The 23,510-nt window shown below is 43.3% G+C and overlaps 1 protein-coding gene across 1 annotated transcript; it reads right to left on the bottom strand.

Moving 5' to 3' along the window:
- Nucleotides 1-4,411: 4,411 nt before the first annotated feature.
- On the bottom strand, nucleotides 4,412-22,468 carry tubgcp3 (tubulin gamma complex component 3). Its single transcript, XM_030780245.1, has 22 exons — nucleotides 22,390-22,468; nucleotides 21,523-21,630; nucleotides 21,189-21,256; nucleotides 20,755-20,832; nucleotides 20,314-20,528; nucleotides 18,296-18,465; nucleotides 17,444-17,556; nucleotides 14,539-14,664; nucleotides 14,305-14,373; nucleotides 13,867-13,999; nucleotides 13,389-13,555; nucleotides 10,327-10,437; nucleotides 9,812-9,920; nucleotides 9,180-9,369; nucleotides 8,883-9,018; nucleotides 8,698-8,766; nucleotides 8,073-8,208; nucleotides 7,726-7,814; nucleotides 6,907-7,038; nucleotides 6,626-6,766; nucleotides 5,089-5,205; nucleotides 4,412-4,658 (listed from the first exon to the last, which is right to left on the bottom strand). The coding sequence occupies exons 1-22, from the start codon at nucleotides 22,463-22,465 to the stop codon at nucleotides 4,497-4,499; spliced, it is 2,715 nt and encodes a 904-aa protein (XP_030636105.1). The 5' UTR covers nucleotides 22,466-22,468; the 3' UTR covers nucleotides 4,412-4,496.
- Nucleotides 22,469-23,510: the final 1,042 nt, after the last annotated feature.

Genomic DNA, 23,510 nt, shown 5'->3' with positions numbered 1-23,510 from the left:
CTTGTGTTGGTCTTTTACAGAGTGAATTTCCACATTGCATTGTTCGTGTCAGTAATGGCGAAGTCCTTGAGTTGAAATACTGGTCTGAGTGGGAGGCAGGGGTGGGACATACATGTGAGTGGGAGGTAGATTAACTATGAAAAGGGAATCTTGATCAAACAAACAGTGCTAAAGCTACATATCATAGACAAATATAGAACATTTTCGTTTTGTTTTCAAACTATGAGACTTGGTGATCAAAATGACACCTGCTTTGCCAAGCTTTGAAGAGTTCTGGGTTCACAATAGCAAAATAGGTGGTGTCAAACTATTTCAAATAAATCACTGTAGGTGATTTCTCCTGTGTAACATGCTAGGTGGCATTTGCCAGACAAAGAACAACATCTTTGGTATGACAGACTGATGTAGATTGTCAGCAGAAGACGAGGAGATCATGCTGAACATACATGTTAGCCCAGCAAACAACCAAACACACAAGTGTAGAATGAATCAAATACAGACACATGTAAAAAAAACTTGTCAAACAGTGGCAAATTGTAGAATCCATGCATTCAGTGCCCCTTGTAGACACATGCACGCACACACACACACACACACACACACACACACACGCGCGCGCGCGCGCGCGCACGCACACACACACACACACACACACATGCATGAGCCAGGTACACAGAGTAGCATGAGTGCATATGATGGGCAGCTCCTCCTACCGATGCTTTGGGTGACGGTGTTTAGTCGGCGCACCAGCTCCTCCAGAGCCATCTCTCCCATCTTCACCCAGAGAATCATCCTACAGCGCGGGGACACGGCTGAATCAGCAGCCAGGATGCGATGCCTGTGAGTGGGGGGGGGGTTGAGAGGTACTGCTGCCACCGCCGCCGCCGCTGCTGCTGCTGCTGCTGCTGCTGATGATGGTGCTTGAGATGTTGGTGATGGCAATGCAGAGAGCTAGCCAAGCTAGAGAGAGACAGAGAGAGAGAGAGGCAGAGAGAGAGGGGGGGTGGCAGAGAGAGAGAGAGAGAGAGAGAGAGGGAGAGAGGGAGAGAGAGAGAGAGGGAGAGCTAGCAACACGACACAGAGGAGACTGGCAAGGATGAGGAAGCGGTAACACTGACACACATACACACGTTCACATGAGCCTTCAGCAGAGTCACACACACACACACACACACAGAGTCACGCTGGTATGAGCTACTGCAAAGGCACACATATATACGGCTGCACACACATGCCGGTATGGACAAATACAAGGGCACACGGACACACACATGAACACAGACTGCAGAGGCAGCATGCACATATAAATAGCTGTGATCTATAGCATGGAAACACACTGACACACACACTGACATATACACACACACACACACACTGAGTGATGCTGCTGCAGACCCTGAGGAAGAGGAGGGGGAGTCAATTGTGGCAGAAGCATTTATATTCTGTCTTTGAAGGCTGTGTAGAGCTTGAGTAGAGCAAGGACAGAACCAGACTGCCTGTGTATCGCCCCTGACCAGAGCCGCCTTCATTTCACCTTCAGCTGAGAGTGCTTTGGACTGAGGAACAACAAAACTGAAAGACATGTCTTTCTAATGATTCTAAAGGGCATAACCACTGTGTTGGAACCCAAGTTTCCTTTGATGAATCTGAACATTCTTTTTGCTCCCATTGGTTTAACTTCTTCCTTTATGACATCATTCTCATCTCCGCATTTCATTCTCATTGGCTGAGACTGAGGCTATCCATCGGCTGGTCTGGGATCAGTGTAAATACTGCAATTCAGACATGCTTCAGTTTAGACATTTTGTATTTCGCTGAATGGCTTCAAATGAGATGTTTTATTCATAGTGACACCGACCAGTAGAACTGGTTTTAGTGTCTCTGTGCAGATGCAGTATCCATGGTGATGAGACTGTAGTTAGGGACTAAACACTGGATTGCTTCTGGTGTGAAATGAATTACAATTTTAATGAATTCATCTAGGTCATACCAGGGTTTTGCTGAATAACTTGAGCCAATACAAATGCAAACCTACCAGTAATCTGTGTAACACTGAATTAATCTGTTTAAATAATTACACAATCTATTTGCATTTATTTAATCCCTTTTAGTAACACAATATCTGATCTGTACCCTTGCAGTGGTTGTTTAATCTGGAGAGAATGACCCAACCAAAACCAGCAACTGCGCGTGACTCAGCACTAGTAATGTCTGATATATATCTGATATATATCGTCTGTTTTCCTCACGTGCATATGAAAAATATTCGTCAGGGCACCTCCCGTCACAAAGGACAGCTCGAGCAATCTGTAATAAAGTTAAGAAATTCTCAAAAGGTTTGCTGTTTGTTTTACAAAATCACCCTGAAAGCTGGTAGACCAAGACTAGATGTGGAATGTGGTTAAATCCGCCACGGCTGGGGGAATTTTAGCGCCTGTACTGAATCATTCATGAGAGTGTACTGCCACCTGCTGGCTAAATGAAGGTAAGGCTATTTTGTATTTTCAATATGTAGTAGTAAATCACTGCATTCTCATGGTTTATTTATGATAATATTGATAATCGCAACATGTGGCTGAAACGGTCCTGTCCATAGGATTGAGTTCATTGTCAAAACTGATTGACTGAATGTGTCATCAAGAGAGTGTTAGTGTTTAGGTATATATTTATGGTATCTGTGACAGATCTCATCTAAATAGGCAGGAAAGTGTTTTAAAAATGCAGTGAGGCAAAACTGTAGTGTGATAAGTAAATTGTGATGAATTGATAAGCACTATTCAGTACAGATTTAATGGAATGGTCTATACCCTCTTTCATTACCTTTCACTATTATTATGATACAGACCAACGTGGCTCTTAACAGGCGAAACAGGTCTTTATCCAATTGTTTACAATAATACAAACGACAAAAAAACCCACTGGTCTAGTCTGTTAGCAGTAGTCAGACAGTAATTTCCAGTTAAGGATGGTTTTAAAAACCACCGTGTGAAATTGCAGGATCCTTTATAGATATCAAGGGATTTCTAGCAGCTGTTATTACTTCATATAAAAAAGTTCACAGCGATGATGGAATTACAAGCTTAACAGTCAAATATTCAGACAGAACATTTTAGACATTTAGACAGCACGGACCACCAAACGAAAACATACCCCTCAAACTTAACGCTCAGTGGCTAATGCATAACAGAGAAACCAAACAGACACAGAAAAAGACAACAGATCATTTCAAAGCTTTCTTAAAAAAATGTTTATTTATTAAAGAGAGAATGACAAGATGATTGCTTGCATTGTCGCTGTATTATCTGGTTTTTTTTTATACATCTGTGCTATACATGGGAGCAGATTAAGAGAGAGGGAGCGAGACAGAAAGAATGTTTTATACTCTTCTCCCAAAATCAGATTCATGAGCATGGATAAGATGAGGCAGGACAGGCCTGCAGAGGGATCCAAACACTACCACAGTACTTGTGTAGGGGAAGATTCAGACAGGATTTGGCCAACAATTCCCATTACCTTAACTAGGCCACTCTATCCGCATACTTTAAATAGATTACAGAGGTCCAATCTTTTCATTTATTTAAGTGTCCTTATTCATTGGTTTACAAGTTTTGGACAAAAATGGTGCACTTAGGTGTGAAATAATTTGTCATATCTTAGCTGTACAATTAAGGAATGCAGACTGTCGAAATTAAGTTTTCTTTTTCTTTTTTTTACTTTACATGCAGAACAAAGGTCACAGTCTGGGATGACAGGAAAAAAACAAAAAAACAAAACACTTTCACACAAACACACTCTCACTCATGAGCTACTGAAAACAGTCAATGAATTAGTAAGTGCAAAGCGCCACCTAGTGTTGCTAGGTGGTAATACAGGAACAGAGGCAACGTGTGTCTTGGAGAGAGAGCGCTGATGTAGGATTTCCACCTGTCAAGAGTCCTAATAAATACAATCATATGAGAAGGGAGCTGATCCCAGACCTGCACTCTTACTTAGAAACACCGGGTACGTACGTGCCCTGTAATCTTTTTTTGAAACTGTGTGGATCTTTGCTCTGTGTACAAATGTTTATGTATTACATTAAACTGAAATGACTAAACATGGTGACACAACACAATGAGCATGATGTGTAAAAGAAAAAAAAAAAAGTTTTAAATATTAACAAAACATGTAAACACTCAATGGTAGAAATTATTACAACACAAATTCAAATGTCAAATAAGTATGTATTACAGCTACTCAAAACAGAAAAGAAAACGGAAAGACACCAGAGCTGTGACCTCGTGCTACTAAAAAGCTCCGTTTTTATTTAAAACCATTCTGCAAGTATCTTTAATGAACTGTTTGGCAATGACATAGAGGGGAAAAGGCTGGGTTTCTAGAAATCTTTTTTTTTTTTCTTTTGCTTTCTTATTCATCCCTAGATTGAAAAGAGTTAAAAGTAGCCCTCTTGGCCAGCAGCGTTCCAGACCAAACCCTGTAACCACAGCTGAGCCGGGTCAAATGTTGGAGCTACGGCGCCCTCTTGTGGCTCCCAGTGAGGCCCGCAGGCGGGGGTCTCTGGCCTTGTAGTGCTCGTTGAAATCCAGACGGAAGCTGAGGAACTGCAGGCTCTCGTCAGGGCTGGTCATCAGCAGACGCAAGAACTCCTGGACTATCCCCTGCAGGAATACAGAAACCATGGCAACCGTCAGGACAGGAAAGTCATTGCTGCGGGATGAGACATTCTAAAGATTCTCAATGAAGATTCTATTGGAAAGGGAACATTTTTTAGCTTCGAATGTTAAGGCTAGAATTGTACGCTGTAGATGCAATTTGCTCAATTTTATTTTTAACGAAACAGATGAATAAAATTCTCGACAAAACTAAAACCACCTTGAGTTACGAGTTTACTTTTCCAGCAAGGTCACATTATACTTTCAGAGTGTAGAAAATAAAATTAAGCAGCTGTTAACCACACTGAATATCTATTATATAATATCTATTACAATCCACACATTTATGGAATTTGCATTCAGAAACAAAAGCAGTATATTTGGACTCGAGTTCAGATTTCCAGGCATGGATGTCGAACGGGGGAGGGGGACATACCTGGTAGAAATGCGTCAGTAATCGAAGCTGAGAGCACATTTTTGGTATCGTGTCCTTGAACTCCTGCACTCGTTTGTTCTCCTCTGCTTCCTGTTCAGCTGTCACCCCCCATTCTCCCTAAAACACACACGCACACACACACACACACACACACACGTAAAAATCAACAAAGCAGAAGAAGAATTGCATCATGAGCTCAGTCGCTCGCTTGAACATGCAAAAAAAAAAAAACTCCTTTCAAACGACCTCACAGCTTCTGAGGCTCAAAACCCTCAACAATTTTACATTTCAGACAATCAACAAAGAAAAAGCCTCTATTTTCATGAATATCCCTGCACTGGCTCTACCCATAATCCTTTTTTTCCTTTTTTTTTTTTTTAAATTCATCTGCTGCATTTTGCTCAGGTCTGTGTTGAAGAACAGATATCAGTAAGTATTGTTATTAAAATAAGGATTAATAATTATAGACCAATTAACCCTGCAACACCATAAAGGCACTGTTAGGGCCACTCCAGGGCAGAAACTGTGATGATGACGCGTCTAGTCTAAACTCATACGGTAAAAAAGACGCGTCTCTGCAAAGGTCCAGTGTCGTTCAAAGCACCGCTTCAGGACAAAACCGCTCCGTTCTTCACCCCAATCAACTGTGCTTATGAGCTAATTCTGCGTCAGCCTTTTCTGTAAGGAAACACTTATTACCCTTCTGGGACCCTACAGACAACGTCATCTGAAACCCTTTTCAACCTCGGCGCTCCGTCAATTAGCCTCCTGCTAAAAAAAAAAACGGCCTGGCACAGACCGCCACTCTGTTTGTTTTTACATCGCCCGTCCCCGATAAAAAAAATCGATCGCGACCGAAAACCGACGCTGTGCTCGTAAAACAAAGCCGATGGCGCGTGTCCAGGCAGCGCTAAATTGAAGAGCGTCTGGGAACAGGGGCCGAGAGCCGCGTTCCCGCCGCCCCCCCGAACGCGGCCCGGATTCAGGTCAAACGCGAACGGGATGGTCAACCCCGTGATCGTGCATTTGTGCTGAGTCATTACTCAGGATGATGTAGGAGCCGCGGTGTTTCACCCCGGGGGCGTATGGGAAGTTGTTTTTCCATTAACGAGAAGTTTCTATCGAGATTCCATTAGTGTTGTGTGTGTGTGTGTGTGAGTCGTCGCTCGGCTTGTCTTGAGCACAATTTGTACAACACCAAGGAGGATGTATACACACAGTATATAAGTACACTCAGAATTCAAAGCACCTGAGAGACAAAGTGGAGTACAAGCAATTTCTATTCCTCCCATAACAAATGCTCAAATCTCAATACTCTAAGCCTTAAATTTCACTTAACGAGTTAACATCTCAGCGACAGGCTTTGTGTAAATGGGCAACGTTTTAAAACAACATATCTCTAGCTCTGAGTGCACGCCAGGCTGCGTCCTGTAAGGTACATCCTATCATGCTAACCTCAGCATCTCTCTCCTTCTCTCTTCATAGCTCTGTGTTAAGCTTTCCTCTCTCTTCGATCTAACTGTGCTTTCATTCCTACCTCTTCCTGTCTTTGTCTCTTCTTGTCCTCAAACTGCAGTCTGAGCTGCAGTTCCTCCAGAGCAGAGCGGTACAGGGCCTCTTGAGCGTTCTGGAACTCAATGATCTGGTCAAAGACCGCTCGCAGCTGGTTCAACAGAGACTATAGAGACAGACAGGAAGCCAAGAAAGAGAGAGAGATGTGGATATTAGAGAAGGGGGGGGGGGTACAGGTTAAATATATGGACATCATTCTGTATCACTATCGGGGTGTGTGTGTGTGTGTGTGTGTGTTTGTCTCACCCTGTTGTTTGTATCCAGTAGACAGCGGGAGATGACTGTATCCAGGAAGACGTCGTGGGCTGCGATAATGTGGTCCAGATCCTGAGCCCGTTGGACTTTGTTCCACAGCTCATCCCAGGAACATTCCAGAACCTTCACAGACCCACACAGACATTACCAACCTGCTGCGGCACTCCTACCATTTCGCCTAGACCACTTCATCTTACGTTAGAGGGGAAGTTGAACCTCGGTGACAAACAAAACTATTTTGACAATTGCCTCAACGTTAAATTGTCAACATAATGTTTTTCTAATACTAAATTTGAGTGAGCAGTTTTTTTTTTTTTTCAATATCTTGTTGTTGTTTAGATTATGAATATCAGTGAGTAAATCCCTGCATGAATTTTGTGGGATGACTGATAGAAAACAGCTTTATTTATCTGCTTTAAAGACCAAACGTAAAGGTTTTCATCCATACCATGGCTGACAGTACTATCATTGGGATTACACATCTTCAGTCCCTGTGCGGCGGAGTAATAGACCCATTTTTCCTCATTTTAAATCTCATTTATTTGAGAACTGACAGTTGGCACAGCCACCATGGCCACTGTGATGGTAAATCAATGTAGTTTTTAAATGCGTTTTAGGGTTCTAAAGAAAATGAGATTTAATTTCATTGTAAAATTATATCCAACGGTTTGATCTGATGTACAAATAAATGAGGATACAGTAATGAACCATGTTATGCAGTAAGTGGTCATGTCAAAAGGGTGAAGTGATGTGACGGGTGGGGCTGTAACAGTCAGGTGAGCAGAGACTGTTCATTGGCTGGAGGCTCACCTCAAATGTGATGTAATACTGCATCTGATGAATGAAATGGACCATTTCTGAGGCCAGGATGTGACACTGATGCAGCACTCCGGACAGCTCTGCAAGAGAAACACACACACACACACACACACACACACACACACACACACCCATTAGACTTATGGCATATGAAACAACCTCAACATTCTTCTGGCCTCTACTGAAGCAGAAAGTGTACTGAAACAGACAGACAGAGAGAGAGAGAGAGAGAGGGAGAGAGAGAGGAAGGAAGAGAGAGAGAGAGAGAGAGAAAGAGAAAGAGAAAGAGAAAAGAGAGAGAGAATGAGACGAAGAGAGAGAAAGAGACATATTCTAACCTGGCATGCTCTTGAGCAGCTTGGCGTTGCACATCTGGCTCTTCCAGATGTCAGTGAGCGTGTACTCCATACGTTTGGCTCTCCACAGGAAGTTAAAGACCCGCAGGTACTGTGCCATGCACTCGCGCGTAAACACCTGTCACGGGTCCACACAACACACACTTACACCTGACATGCCGCAACAAAAAACACGCCAGAACATTCCAACACCCAGTCTACCAGAACGGAAACAGCTGGGAAAAATACCAGGGCGATACAGTGAGACAAAGTACTACAGGCCTCTACATCTGAAACATATTTATTTATGCTTAGGCACTATTACAATATTTTTTTAATGTTCTGCCACTGAAAGATCACAAAAAACTATGGGGGATGAGGGGGCGTATATCTGTCCATGGATACCTCAGTGATCATGAGGTGTGATAATTATGTTCCATAACGGTCTGATAACGCGTGAAGCTATTTTGTAATGTTTAAGAGAAGAAAAACAAGCAAAGCACGTAATTAAAAACTGGCTCAAACAATATTACTGATATTAGACAACATTATTCACTTAATTTTAAATTCATTTAGTATTCATTTACGGGCCAAAACGGGAGTGCTAAAATTGAATACATTACGTTACCGTGGCAATAGGCCCCTCCACATGGTAATCCAGACTGAAGACGTCCCAACCCGTGTCACCTGGAGACACCTGCGAGAGAAAACGGAACATTCCGGACATCAGACGACCTCACAGGCCTCTGACATGACCTGCACATCTATCCCGTTAAAAAGTGAAGGAGAGGAACGACAGGACGGAGTCAGTACCTCCAGTAAGCGGACGTCCAGTCTCTTCAGGATCTCTGGGCTGTCAAACTGGGCGTTGGTGGCCCTGACCGCGGTCTCCAGAATGCCAGTCAGGTTGTGCTGGTACAAGGTCGTGGCTGGCCTGGCCAGCTCTGGTCTATGAGAGCCAAACAGCAAGATGCACCAGTTAGACCAGTGAACAGTCATAATACAGGAGTGTGTGAGTGTTGTGTTGATGCAAGTGTTGTGTAGACGCGAGTGTGTTTGACTTGTTTTAGGAGGAGTGCTGGTGTGTGTGTGTGTGTGTGAGAGACTCACTTGAGTAGGTCCATAAGGTGGCGGATGAAGTCTCCCTGTCCCAGTAGTAGGTACCTCCTCATGGCCTGCAGGTGCTCCAGGAGAAGGTAGTTCTTGTTCAGCACGTCCAACAGATATTTACTGGTCTCAAAGTACGCAGCGTCTATCTTCTCCTGGAATGCCCCCTCCAGATCTGTAAACAGCTCCACAGCTGAGGAGAGACAGGGAGAGGGCGAGTGAGAGTAAGACGGTTTTTACGAACAAAAAAAAAAAAGGGAGCATTTTGGAAATACCACGAGCTCAAGGACAAACTGGTGAGAGACGGACGGTAAACGCGTCGATCGTTAGATCGGGGGCGCTAAATCCAGCCAGTGTCAATACATCGTGGAGAACTGCAGACAAACGGTTAAAAAAAAACCTGTTACAAAGTCCCTATCACCCTCAACAGATCAATGTCTGCCCTCTCTCTCTCTCTCTCTCTCTCTCTCCGTCTCTCTCTCTCTCTCCCTCTCTCCCTCCGTCTTTTTCTCCGCTCAGGTTTCGCTGCATTATTGCTTTATTAGAGCACCTGTGTAAAAGCCGGCCCCTGGCTTTTAAAGAAAATCAAAACAGGGCTATTTGGAGCGGTGTCCATGGCTTTTAGCCGGGCGTACCGTCCTTAAGGGAGTCGGCCGACTTGGAGGCGGGCATGATTTTCCCCGGCGGCGTTCGATCGTGGCAAACCTGGTGCAGGAAGTTGATGGATTTGCCGATGAGAAGAACCTGGAGGGGAAGATTTAGATGAGGTAAGGAAAACAAAATTAAAGACATAAGCACATTTTAGAAATGGAGACAGCAAAACAATTTCATAATTGCATCCAATAGCACAGAAACCAGGCAGAATTGAAGGTTTAACAGATAAAGACTGATACTACATAAAGTTCGAAAACATGAGACATATACTATAGTGTATTCGTTATAGACATAAATATGCAGTGTTAAGTATAATATCAGTAATCCACTGATTCAAATGTCCTGGTTATAAAACTAATCCCTTGTATCCTGTGTCTCTGGTTTAATCCCGTTCGTTCTAAGTCTGAGCGTTTGGTGGAACATTACTGTGACACTGGATGTTGTGCAGAGGTAAAACGAAGTGTGTGTGTGTGAGTGTGTGTGGATAGAGCTGTACCTTTCTGGCCTGGTCCATGGTGATGAAGGACGGAATCATGGATTTTCTCAGGGAGTATTTATCGTGCCACAACCGGTCTGTCTTTACTGTAGGGTCTGAGGCTACAAAAAACTGCACACACACACGCACACACACACACACACACACACACATACACACATACACACGCACACACACACGCACACGCACACGCACACGCACACACGCACGCACACACGCACGCACACACGCACACACGCACACACGCACACACGCACACACGCACACACACACACACACACACACACACACATACACACATACACACACACACACACACACACACACACACACACACACACAGGGAAAGAAACATGTCTAAACACTCACCACACTACATACACAGACAGACGGCATAACCGTTTTCTAAGAGTCATCAAAAGTAAGGTCTTACATCACTATTACTCAGAGGCCAGTGTTGTAAATGTTCATTGCTGGATTCCATTATTGTAAGTCAGGGCTTTGAGAGGGTGATCGCTCGACCTTGCGCCAGTAATTGCAAAGTCACAAAAAAAGCACTACGGGCAGGTCCAGGGCCACCCAGCTACATCTCCAGTTCTCACGCCGCCATTAAAACGACACAAAGCAAGAATAACACTCCAATAAGCCCCTTCACTCTACAAGCATGCCGTAAAACTTTGTGACCTCATCGAGATGAAGTGTCGCGGAGTTCATTACAGTAATGGCTTTTTCTGCGCCGTGCACACCGCGTCTGTCTGCACCTTCGCTGACACATATGCAATCGCCTTTCAAATGTGCACGAGAGCGCGGTGTGTAAATGGGATGGGATTTCGGGGCGGAGGGAATTTAATGCATAAGTGAGCGGGAGCAGGGCATGTACACGCGCAGACGCACGCACGCACGCGCAGTCACACTCTTCAGCGTGTGCTGGAATGAGAAAAGAACGGGCAAGTGGTGATGAAAAAAAAATAAGAGCTGTTCCTGTTTTTTGCTGCGTTTGCTCAGAAAGAGCAATACAGCACAGTGTGAGCAGAGAGGGCCCCGTTTCTGAACCCGACAAAGGGAAGAGAGCAACGTGGTGTGTATGAGAGAGCTAGACAGACAGAAGGGATGAGACGAAGAGAAAAAAAGAAAGACAGAAAAAGAAAGAAAGACAGACAGACAGAAAGAAAGAAAGAAAAGAAGCTAGTTGAGCTTGAGGACAGAGTCAAAGACAAGGATAAAAGAGTGTGTGAGAGGAGATGGGGGGAGAAAAAAAAAAAAGGAGAAACCCAGAAGGAGGATAGATGGAGGGAAGAGAGAGAGAGGCACAATCGTTCAGCTGTGCATTATCACTCTCTCATCAGTCCTCATTAGACTGTGTGGAAAGTGGCCTTGCACTGCCAGAGAGAGAGAGAGAGAGAGAGAGAGAGAGAGAGAGAGAGAGAGAGAGAGAGAGAGAGAGAGGGAGAGGGAGAGGGAGAGGGAGAGAGAGAAAGAAAGAGAGAGCTAGCTGTAAATCTCATTCTAGTCTGGACAGGAGCCTCTAGCCTCAGGCCTATGTTTCAGCAGAACATCAGCATGGAGCGGCCAGAGAGGGAAATGGACACTGTATCATTTTACAATGATTGCTTTTTACGACTTGTTTTTTAGGCAGAGATTTGTCCTTTGCTCAAAAGCGGCACACTCAAGGGAACGCAGATTTTGTGGGGGGGGCCATGAATCTTAAAAGCAGCAAGCCATAAAATACCAGTAATTCTGGTGATGGGACCGAATAACACACGATACTGGAGCTAAACCTGAAAGCGGCGACTCAGAGGAGCAAGGACGCTTCAGGATACCCGCGCCAAGAACTGAAGAGATGCAGTCGACACACGCTGTTGTGCGTCACAGTTCATCTGAAACAAATGTCAAGAAATTCAATAATCTATCCACTACATTTCTAAAAATAATATTTAGAGTGTAAACGGGATATCTGGTACAGTCCGTCTTAGTTTTTTTTTCTTTTCTGGGGGTGTTCGTTACGCAGATCAAACCCCTACTACTGTAACAGCAATAGTTTAAAACACTAAAGAGCTGAACTGAACCAAACTTTTAAACCTGTGTGGTATTCCAGAAAGCGGGTTTAGTGAGAATACTTGAGTTAGTTAACTCAGAACAAGTAGTCAACCTCCTAAAAGAAGAGCCCTATGACTTTGTTTTGCTAGGAGAATGAAGCCATAGGGCTCTTCTATTAGGGGGTTTACTACTTACTCTGAGTTAACTATCGCCGAGTTTTCACTAATCATGCTTTCTGGAACAACCCCCCGGGAGTGTCGGAGAGACACTGGAACAACAGGCACTACTGACATGGCCTCGTTTCCTCACTGATATCACCAGGCCAGCTGTGCCAGCGTTCTGACTTGTACCCCAGTTGTATAATTATGTATTGTTTGTCGGCTGTTACTGTAATCAGAAATGCAGTATTGTGTTGTATCAGTGACTAGAGCACTTGACCCTAAATAGCATACACTGCTGTGGATTACTATATCAATGTTATTTTCTCTTAATTAATTGGGTTGTTTATGAAGCCCCCATGTTATTAGTTGTGCGAGAGTAAAGTCTGTTTTGTTGTGATACTTTGTTTATTTAAGTAAATCTCGCTTTTGTAATACAGAGACCATCACTCTACTCTTTTTCTGGACACCTCATCGGTAAACGACAAACAAACCTGTTGGTTAAACTAACGGATGGGTCGAGCGTTGTTCTGTTGAACGTGACTGAATATTTATTTTTTGACTGAGAATATCAAATAGGACATACTGGATGAAACAACAGTTCATGGGAACATCTCTTCATCTTCAGCTGACAGCGAATGTGTCTCGTGGACGGAATCATCCGGCAAAACAACAAATGAATTTCGGTGTGTCCTTCATGGGGATTGCAGAGACACATAAATCCACACTCAGACAAATGAGCAGATGTGGGTGTGTGAATAGCTGTCGAGCGCACGCTGTCGAGTCTGTGTGTGTGTGTGTGTGTGTGTGTGTCTGCGTGTCTGTCTGTGTCTGTGTGTGTGTGTGTGTGTGTATCTGTGTGTGTACCTCGTGGTAGGTGTCCTCTAATTCTCCGTCGTAAATCCAGCGGTAGAGAAAGTTTAGGATGGGGTGGGACACCAAACTCAGGATGTGTTGCACCAAAGCTCTCATATGAGGGTCTCCTGTCTTCCCGTAGGCGTGAACAGCCGAGGCCAACTCCCCTCCTTTCCTCCCTGAGAGAGAGAGAGAGAGAGAGAGAGAGAGAGAGAGAGAGAGAGAGAGAAAGGAAAGAAAGAAAAAGAGAGAAAGAGAGAAAAGGAAAGAAAGTAAAGACAAAGAGAAAGAAAGAAAGAAAGAAAGAAAGAAAGAAAGAAAGAAAGAAAGAAAGAAAGAAAGAGAGAGAGAAAGAGAGATAGAACAAATTGTAATTGTGGAAAAACGGGCTGTCCTGTGGTTCTGTGAGTGGTGAGTAGTCACTAATGCTGGAACTGGACAGGTCATGGTAAGATACACAGTCACAGCGACACTCTTAAATGACACACACCTTGGCAGTAGTCCACCAGAGCCGCCAGGGTTTTGAGTCGGACTTTTGGGTCATAGGTCCACACAAGCAGTCGTCTCAGAGTGAGGTTACTGTCCCCTCCGATGTTAACACCCTGATCATCCTCTACCTGCAGCTACACACACACACACACGCACGCGCACGCACACGCCCACACAGAATGAACTTTTCATTAAACACACGACAAATCTACCAGATATCTTAACAAAGAGAATGTTTAATTTCATCGAGATATTACTTTATTGGAAGTAGTCAGCACTCAGTCGTACCGAAAAACACAGACAATGAGGTTGTGTGTAACTGTCATTGACTCTATCATTCACTTCCGATATTAATGTTATTCAGAGGGAAAACTGGAGCAGGACCAGATTTCACCCCTGATTTAGGAGAATGTCTGTAGCAGGATGTGAGAGCTTTTACCTGCGAGTGTAACACTGAGAGCAGTCTATAATATTCCTTCAGTTCCTGATGAAGAGAGGCACAGAAACTCTGCACAGAGAGAGAGAGAGAGAGAGAGAGAGAGAGAGAGAGAGAGAGATAGGGGGGTAGAAATACATAAAAACACAAAGACATAAGAAAACATCTAAACATAGACAGGGAATATTATATAGTGTGTGTGTGCGTGCGTGTGTGTGTGTGTGGTAAGGCAGTTACCTGGCCCACCAGCCCAAACGCCCGATCCAGACTGCGGGAGTCCGTGTACTTTCTCACTTTATTATGGAGCCAGCCCAGTTCTGCTAACCGGCTACTGGTGTCACACAGAGACTTACACAATGGCACCTACACACACACACAAACACAGTCCAGCTTAACACACAAAACACAGCCCAGCTTAACACACAAAACACAGTCCAGCATAATACATACACATGGGTTACAAGAGCTAAGACCTCAACAAGCCCTGCATTTACTGTGAGCAAACTTCTCATCACATAACAGAGAGAACTGGTTCTATTAGGAACACAGTATTAGTCTAGCAGAGAATGTTTTTGTATCTGACATAAACAAAGTCAAAATTATATATAGGCATCTTTGACGTGTGTATAAAGACAGAGACTCTCAAAATAAACCGACGCAGACCCTGACATTCACGTACAGTTTCAACTCTCTCCTGCGAAAGAGCGGCAGGTCTGTTCTGTTTGGGCGGGTCCAGGTTTGCAGTGATGTGTTTGCTCTGAAGTGCCATCTATCATGTCAAACTTGTCTCTTACTGCCCGTCTGCCAGTGCCAAAGCACAATGCCCACTCCAGCCTGTGGTCAAACATTTGGCTTACATTCCTCCTTTTGTTTGCTCTCTCTCCCTCTCTCTCTCTCTCTCTCCGTCCCTGTCTCACGCTGGTAGAAAAACAGCAGTTTTTTGGCTCACGTAACATGTACTTTATTCCCGCGCATTTGATTTACATGAGTTCTTTCAGCTCTGAAACCCCTGCAACAGTTTAATGAAAGGGCCTGTTTGGTCTTTTGGAGGAGCAGTCATTTGTAAAATAAAATAAAAAAAAAAAAAAAAAAAAAGGCGCCTTGATGCCTGGAAGCCGAGCACCGTGTTAGAAAAACAGCCGACCCGCATATTCTTACATTTCACCTTCTCCGAGCCAGGAGGAAAAAGAAAGAAAAGAGAAGAGAGAGAGGACGGAAGAGAGAGAAAGAGAGAGAGAGAGAGGGAGAGAGAGAGAGAGAGAGAGAGAGACTTAGTGACCCGGCAACTGCAAAACCAGAGCATGAGAGGAAAATTCAATTAGCAACGGTCAATTTCCTCGGCTTTAAGCATTCTCCCTGAGCTACAGTTAAAGGAAGAAACACTTTAAAGGCAACAGCGCTAAATGTTTACACTACAGTGCACCAATAGGACCAGAGGGGAGACTTTAAACAGAATAAAGAGCAGTTTTTGTATTGTTTGGAACATCTAAATATTTGAAATTACATTTCCGTTTTCAGACACTACAAATGGATAATCGCTTGCATTAAAAACACCATGATTCAATGTAGCTGACAAATATATATTTATAGCATAACTTCTATATCTGGATAACATCTTAATAACGGCTTAAAACATTGAGAGCATCTTGACAGCAGGCTAAAAACATGCCCTAGCTCGAAAACAATGCCATATCATTTTCTGATGGTGTTGGGTATAAATCTATAGTCTGGAACCACATGCTAAACATTCTATACTCAGATACTAAACACACAATGAAATTCACAATGGGATGTAACCTCAAACGGCTGGATGGTCGGCATTAACGGTTGGTCTCATAAGCTCTGCCCGTGTGACTCTGTTGGGGGAGGGGGAGGGGGGGCGCTGGCTGGCTTTTGCCCTTGTAACAGAGTGTTAACTGATGAGCAGCCAAAAAACCTACTGCTGTACTTTCTGAGAAAAAGCTGTGGTTTTATTTGTACCGTCTTTTTCTAAAATCTTGAAAAGAAAAAAATATCATACACACTGAAAAGTGACAAATCGGGAGGGTTATCTTACACAGGTATTTTCTGTATCTGACAACTACTGTCCATCATAGGTGTAAAGTTAAAAATGTATGCCTCTCAGAGTGAACTTGAAACCTTTTTTAGCCAGAGCTGACCTTTAACACAGCTCCCAGATCAGGTTACCAACTCTACCATCCACACCTTAACCACTCTAGGTTGAGGGGTAAAACTGATCCAGGAACAGTATAAAAAGACTCATTACCACAGCAAACTTCTGTCTGTAGCCAGCACATGGGTCAAGCTTAAGGTCAGCGCTTTAAAGCTCAGACACTGCACTTAGAGACAAGACCATTTTAGAGCATGTATGTGTGTAGCAGTTTGTAATAAGTGTGAGCTGACTCTTCATCCACATTACTGTAGGCAAAAAAAAAAAAGTCAAAGTGGAGGCAGGCCAAAGTGCTTATTGATTTGCGGCTCTTTTTAAGCCAATCATCAACCTCGATGTCAGGTGAGCAGATACTGAAACACAGTTTGACACCTCCACAGTCTATGGCCATGAAAAACTATTAGCACACAAGGTGCTGTATTAATTACAGCACTAAAAACATATTGACTCATTTTTTTTTTTTTTTTTAACTGGCGTTTCCTTGAATAACAGTCGCATTTACATCAGACTTTCTGTCTAAGTTATGATTTTTTTTTTTTAAGTCAGACCCAATAGAGTGCTGTGCATGTCTTAAGGGAAATTTAAAATATCTTTTTTTTTTTTTTCCCCCCTAAGAAAGTACACTATGACATTTTGATAGAACAAGTTTTGCCCAAGGACTCTAAATATTCACACCGCAGTTATATCGTTGGGGCACCAGTGAGCGTCGCCGGTACAACCCAAAATCAAATTTCACACGAAATATGCGAGGAACCCCGCCAGCACATTCATTTCATGATCTTTAGACAGGTCCAACTGACCAAGGTCTGGAGAAAACAGGTCCATACCACATCACAACGTTCAGGTTTCATATTTTCACATAACTAAGATCAGCTCAGAAGAGACATATGCATTCAAACACGGTTGGCGGCTTTTGTTCTAAAGAGACAGTAAGATGGAATAATGAAATAAGACATAAAGGTCAAATGGCACCTTTGAGTCAATTTTGTAGCAGTTCTCCGGGGCGGACATCTTAATAAACTTGCCGTCGATTCCCTGGAAGACGTATAAAATGTCTCTGACGAGTGCCGCTTCGCTGATTTCCGCTACGCGGGAGGGGGAGAGAGAGAGAGAGAGAGGAAGAAAAAAAAGAAAGGGAGGGAGAAAGAAGATGATAGATAAATAAATAAAAAAAGTTACAGTGGTATTAAGGTCATGGCTGTATATCTGTCAGGGCGTGTCAGACGGGATTCTTCGAGACTGACTGCACCTTAAGCGTATGAGCTTCAGGCGAACGGAATGGTGTTAAGCTCAGCATGAGAACATACCAGTCTCACCATACCACTCTCATTAGACCGTTGACATTAGGTGTTCAGGGTAAGTTATGACTGCGTCTCGAGTGCTTACAAATAGAGAGAATCCCATTAGATTTTCTGCCCATTCAGCCACTTTCCAACTGGGTAAATACAAATTACGCTGCGGTAAACATATTGACACGCAAGTACATAAGAGTATTAAATAAGGAGGGGGCAGCATTGTGTGGAAGGTAATACTGACAAATTAATTTAGACAAACAGTAAACTACTGACAGCATTAAAGGCTCATTCACAGTAATAACACGACTGTATATTCACCCTCTATGGGCACAGACAAAAAAAAAAAAAAGAAAAAAAGAGGTAAAGCCAATGCCAGCGTGGAAATATAACCAGGCAGAAAGTATTACATATTGCAGACAATGTCATGCTGCCCTGTTCAGTACACTCTACTTATTCCCCTGTTGCATCTACACATCGCCCGACATGACACCCGGTTACCACGGTGACGACGACGACGACGACGACTCACCACTGCCGTCTCCGTCCCGTCGCTGCCTGTGGATGGGCCTGGGGGCGGGGCCTGAGGGGGCGACAGGTGCCCTTGAGGTAGGAGCTGAAGCTGAGGGAGAACCGGTCAGAGGCAGGGCCCAGGCCAGACGGGACCCCCGGAGAGGGTCCCCCGCCGGCTGGGCTGGATGTCTGAGGGAGAATGACCACCACCGGTGTGACATGTGACTACATGATTTACTGTGACTTATCAGGTGGAAGCTTTACTGATACAGATTACAAAAAAAAAAAAGACTATTCAAAAGAAAATGCTTGGATCACCAACTTTACCATGTGCCTAGTAGCAGCAGTAGCGAGTACATCCAATTTATCACCTTTTTTAATTTTTTTTTTTTTTTAAGTCGGTTTAAGAAATAAAAAGAAGTTGGATCCTTTTATGAAGGCTGTCTTGGAGTTTTATTAAACTTGAAAGGCTCTAAAAACAGGCATTTCAACTTCAAGGGGACTAGACGGTCAGAAAGGATTTCAAAGAGAAGGGGGGGGGGTGAAAAGATGTTTTCTCAGCTATCTTTTAAAAGCATCAGAGAAGTACTGGGGTTGAATGGGAGTGCTTAAACGCACAATGTACGTTAGCCGCTCTGAGCAGTCAAACAAGGATCAATTTCAGCGTGCAGATAAAAGGAACCCACACCGGCAGATCAAAGAAACCTACATCCGAGTCACAACAGGAGTCAGATATCACAGGTGGAAAACACTCGATTATGTTTTTTTGTTGTTGTTGTTGTTGTTGAATGAAGAACCTTCATTCACACCTTTACGCACATTTACTCATTCAATAAAATTGCTCCTTGATGGAACCTGAAATTGTATAAAATGAATAGTTTTTGTTTGAGAGCGAATTATAGAATGAATGTGGAATGGCTTGGTATTCGGGCAAAATCTCAGAAAATGACCTCACTGAGAACCTGACCAAAACTACTAATGCTTTTTGTGTTTTTGTTGAAAACGTATACAGTAAGAAGAGGCAGCCACAGTTCACTGGAAGTAAAATGTAGATAGAAAGAATATTAAAAATTAAAAAGGTTATATTAAGCTAAAAGCCTTTTTTAACCCCAGAAGTGTCCACTTTAAAGGGGTGCAGAAGCTATACTGAAAATTGCACTCTCGTCTAATGTGACGGTCTCATCGCAAATCCATTAGCAAATCCCGTGAGACCGCTCTAATTACCTCATAATGGTGGAATTTAAACAATAAACAACAATGGAATCCTGACACTATGACAATGCTTCGGGCACATATGGGGAGGCTGAAAATACCTGAATGCTAGTGAGTGATAGAGCAACATGAATAATTGATTGGTTCAAAGCAATCAAATGCCACGCTACAAATGTCAGACACCTCAAAGCAGCAGTGAATAATGCCTCCGAGAGCCCACCTGTTCGATTTTACAGTGAGGAAAAACAAACAAAAAAACAAACAAACAAAAACAACCTTAAGACGAACGACCATGTTTCATATTATTCATAAGACTCCATTAAAATGTATTTGATGATCTGAGTAGTGAAATACATGATTGTTATGAGGAAGGGAAAGGCTTTGGCTCCCAGTGAATATATATGAGAGAGGCAGACTCTGGCTACGGGAATAAAAAAGGGACAAAAAGGAGAAGAGAAAAGTAGAAAAGTGTGTTCTTGTGCTTCATTAATTGCTTTTCATTAATCACTCTGATCTGGAAACGCTAAAAGCACCTAATTTGTGTATGTGCAAACTTTATGGCTCCAAATGGCTCCTACAAACAAAATTTACTGACACGCTGTAGTGTCTGATGACTCCTCTTGATTCACGACATGGCATCAAGAGCATAAATCATGCAATCGATCACACCCTCGCAATCAATCCACTGCTCTTCTTACTTCCAATAAGACTGTCCCCTGAAGCTGAACTGAGATCAGTCTTCCAAAATCATTTTTTTCAACAATACTCAGGGTGTGTCAGTCATCACTACTGACCTGAGAACAGTATTTTGAGGAGTGAGCTTACCCTGCCAGAAGAGACTGAGGAGGTGGTGTAGGCCCATTGATTGAGTACATGCCTAGGCTGCTGACTCCACTTGTGCCCATACTGGTCGAGTTGTGAGCGACCGCCGCCCGCTCCGGGTAGCTGAGGGGCAGGCTCTGGGGACGGGCACAGTAGAAAGGGGTGGAGTGGGCATCGCGTGGCAGCGCCTGGGCAAACAGGGCACTATAGTTGCCCACCTGTCAGAAGCAGATTACATTACATTACATTACATTACATTACATTACATTATTTAGTTTCAGTCACTGCACTAGCAACATTTGACCTAAGAAAATGATAAATTGCCTTATTCACTGGATTACAGGATTAATATACTCCAATTCACAATCAGACTTATGGGTGCAAAGTGTGCAGAACATATCGTATAAAAGGAGAATGAATGTAAGCAGAAGAGAATAAACATACTCGACCGGATGGCTTCCTGGGGTCCTCACAGAGACTAAGGAGCAGATATAATATAGACCACCTGTGTTTCAACACCCCCTGACCAAGAGAAACACCAGGCACTAGTTAATGTTTAGGCCCAACAGAGCTGGTATCATCCATGTTAAAAGTCATCTTTTAAAAAAAGTCCTCTTTTAGCGTTTGCGTACTTGATGGAGAAACAGCGCTGCATATTTAAAGGTCATTGAAATTGATCAAATCATCTGAGAATACTGAGGGACAACGTCTAAATCTGTACTCGTAAGTTACTCTTAAAAGCTATAAGCCCATCACCAAGCTCTCGAACAGTGTGGTCCAATCCTGCGGTCAAACACTGACCGAAAACCGGACTAAACACATAACTTCAACACTGTGAGAGACAGCGTGGATCAGGGAAACACTTGCATGTCACTGACCTGTGTCTGCAGCTTTCTGTGGAGCTCTGAGAACAGGGCTGCATCTGCTTCTCTCCTCTGCTTCAACACTGAGAGGAAGCACAATCAAAAAGCAGTGGGAAGTTTATATTTGAACATCAGTATGACTAAGTTACAAATAACTCCAAACTTGCCCTAGGATTATTTGAGAATTTCCTTACCAGTTGCTTAACTTCAATATTAACGAAAGTAAAGCAAAGATAGATGATTATATACCGGGTTATAACTGAATGAATTATTAAATGATATGAGGCTGCGAAAACACAAAAGGCAATAAAGTACTAGTGACAAGCGAGAAGGTCCTTCTGAAACTCACGTTCTTTCTTGATCTTCTCAGAGACCAGAAACTCGTCTCGTTCGATGGTGGGAGCGTAGTTACTACCGATTACTCTCACCGCATACTGGAATTGATGAGCGACATCAGCTGCAAAAGGTAATTATAACATTTTCTTTCAGGTACGCAATAACACGCAACCAATAACAGTTACTGACTTTTCGGGGTCACCTCAAGCATCTTTCACATACACAGCATGCAAGCAAAACCGAGGTGGGAAAACTGCCAGACTGCTTGCAAAGCATCTGGAATATTTATCAAGTACATATGATAAATGACCGGTAGCTTATCTGATATGCAAAGAATACATAAGGTGCGGCAGAGAAAAGCCAATATCTAGCTACAGTCACCCAGCTTTTCCCAGGGGCACGTACCGGTATGCACTGCAAATGACAGCAGTGGCTGTGGCTAACTTTGTTATGCAGAAACAGGACTAGTTACTTGGCTTGGTAGTCCAATAAAACAGCCTGTCATAACGAGATGCTAATCTTTCATCCACACTATTTATAAACTACTGACACCTGAGTAACTGTAGTCTATCATCACTGGCGATCGAAAGCATTAAGGGCCCCGATCATCGAGGCCTATCTCTGGACCATCTTTCCTTGTCGCCTAGTTATCTATACTGGCTAACATCAGTTGGATAGTTTGACACCACTGGTTCACCAATGAGCTACCCATTTCAGACATTATCAACTTTTCTTAATGGGTCAGGTGAGCTAATTAATCCATGTCGACATAAGATGCGATTCATGGGTCGCTTACAACTGAAAACACAGATGCTTGCTAACATACTGGGATGCAAACTGCTAGCTAACCTGACGTTTCAGAAAGCATCGCTGTTGTTACCTTCACTCTTGCCTGTGATCCTACAGCAAAGACTCTGCAAAAGGACGTTGGGTGACTTTTGATCAAGGGCTGCCATAACGCTGGTGTGTCTCTTTCATTCAGGCACAGACGACTCGGGGTCCAATTCTATCCACTGCCGTTATTCCTCCACTGGCTTGCCACTCTTGGCAACAGCGCCATTTTAACAGAACCCGCCGAAAGCGTTCACTGTCGGAGGCGTACCGAGAAAAATACACGGGAGAACGCAGTGAAAATATCACCCTCCGCAAAACGAGCACGGACAAAAATGGTTCCGAATAAACAGTAGTTCCTACCACAAAACAGAACAATGTTAAATCCGTTGATTAAAGCAGAGACAATGGAAGGGACTATCGTTTATAGCATAATGTTATGTATTGTAACATTATGCTTCTACACGTTAAACATTCATGCATCCTTACAAACTCCACGGTCGCAGTTTACACAGAAGATAAGGTTTCATTTTAAGTGGGATATAATAAAATCTAAACAGATTCTTGGCAGACTTCGAAAAACGAAATCACTCTTTTAAAGTGACAGGACAAAATAACAAGTGTCGTTATTCATGTATAACATTTTAAATATTATTTGATAGTTGGTCTTATCGTTTGAAGATGGACTTTTGGGTCAACTATAGGCTGTGATAATTCCATCCAGATAATTTACTGACATAACATAGACCTCAATAAATGATACCTGATATCCAAAACTAATTCGTTGCTAAGGAGCTCAGACTGACTGCCGCGATGCTGAGTACAGGTTGACCAAAAATTCAAAATTACCACGGGCGAGTGGGTGTGACAAAAAGCGCGCAAGCGCTCAGGGTTCGCTGTGACGTATAGTGAAGGAAAAGCTCTCCCTTGGCCACAGCGGGGAGTCGCGAGGACTGTGTGGGCACGGATAAGGTGAGAGAAGGGAGGACACGCATAAAACAGCAAGAAGGGACACTTGATACGGAAGAAGTAGTCTGCGGTTCAAACATTAGAGCAAAACCTTGAAAACGAAGGTAGCAGTACTTACTCGCGTAATATGTCTGCATGTACTGGGAGCCCATAATTATGAAAACGACTGGGCTTCCTCACGTTACCTTTTTAAGTGGGATA

The sequence above is a fragment of the Chanos chanos genome, chromosome 7, assembly GCF_902362185.1.
Source record: "Chanos chanos chromosome 7, fChaCha1.1, whole genome shotgun sequence".
NCBI classification, from domain to species: Eukaryota; Metazoa; Chordata; class Actinopteri; order Gonorynchiformes; family Chanidae; genus Chanos; species Chanos chanos.
Note: the sequence above shows the minus strand (reverse complement) of the source record. Positions and strands in the feature narration are given on the sequence as shown.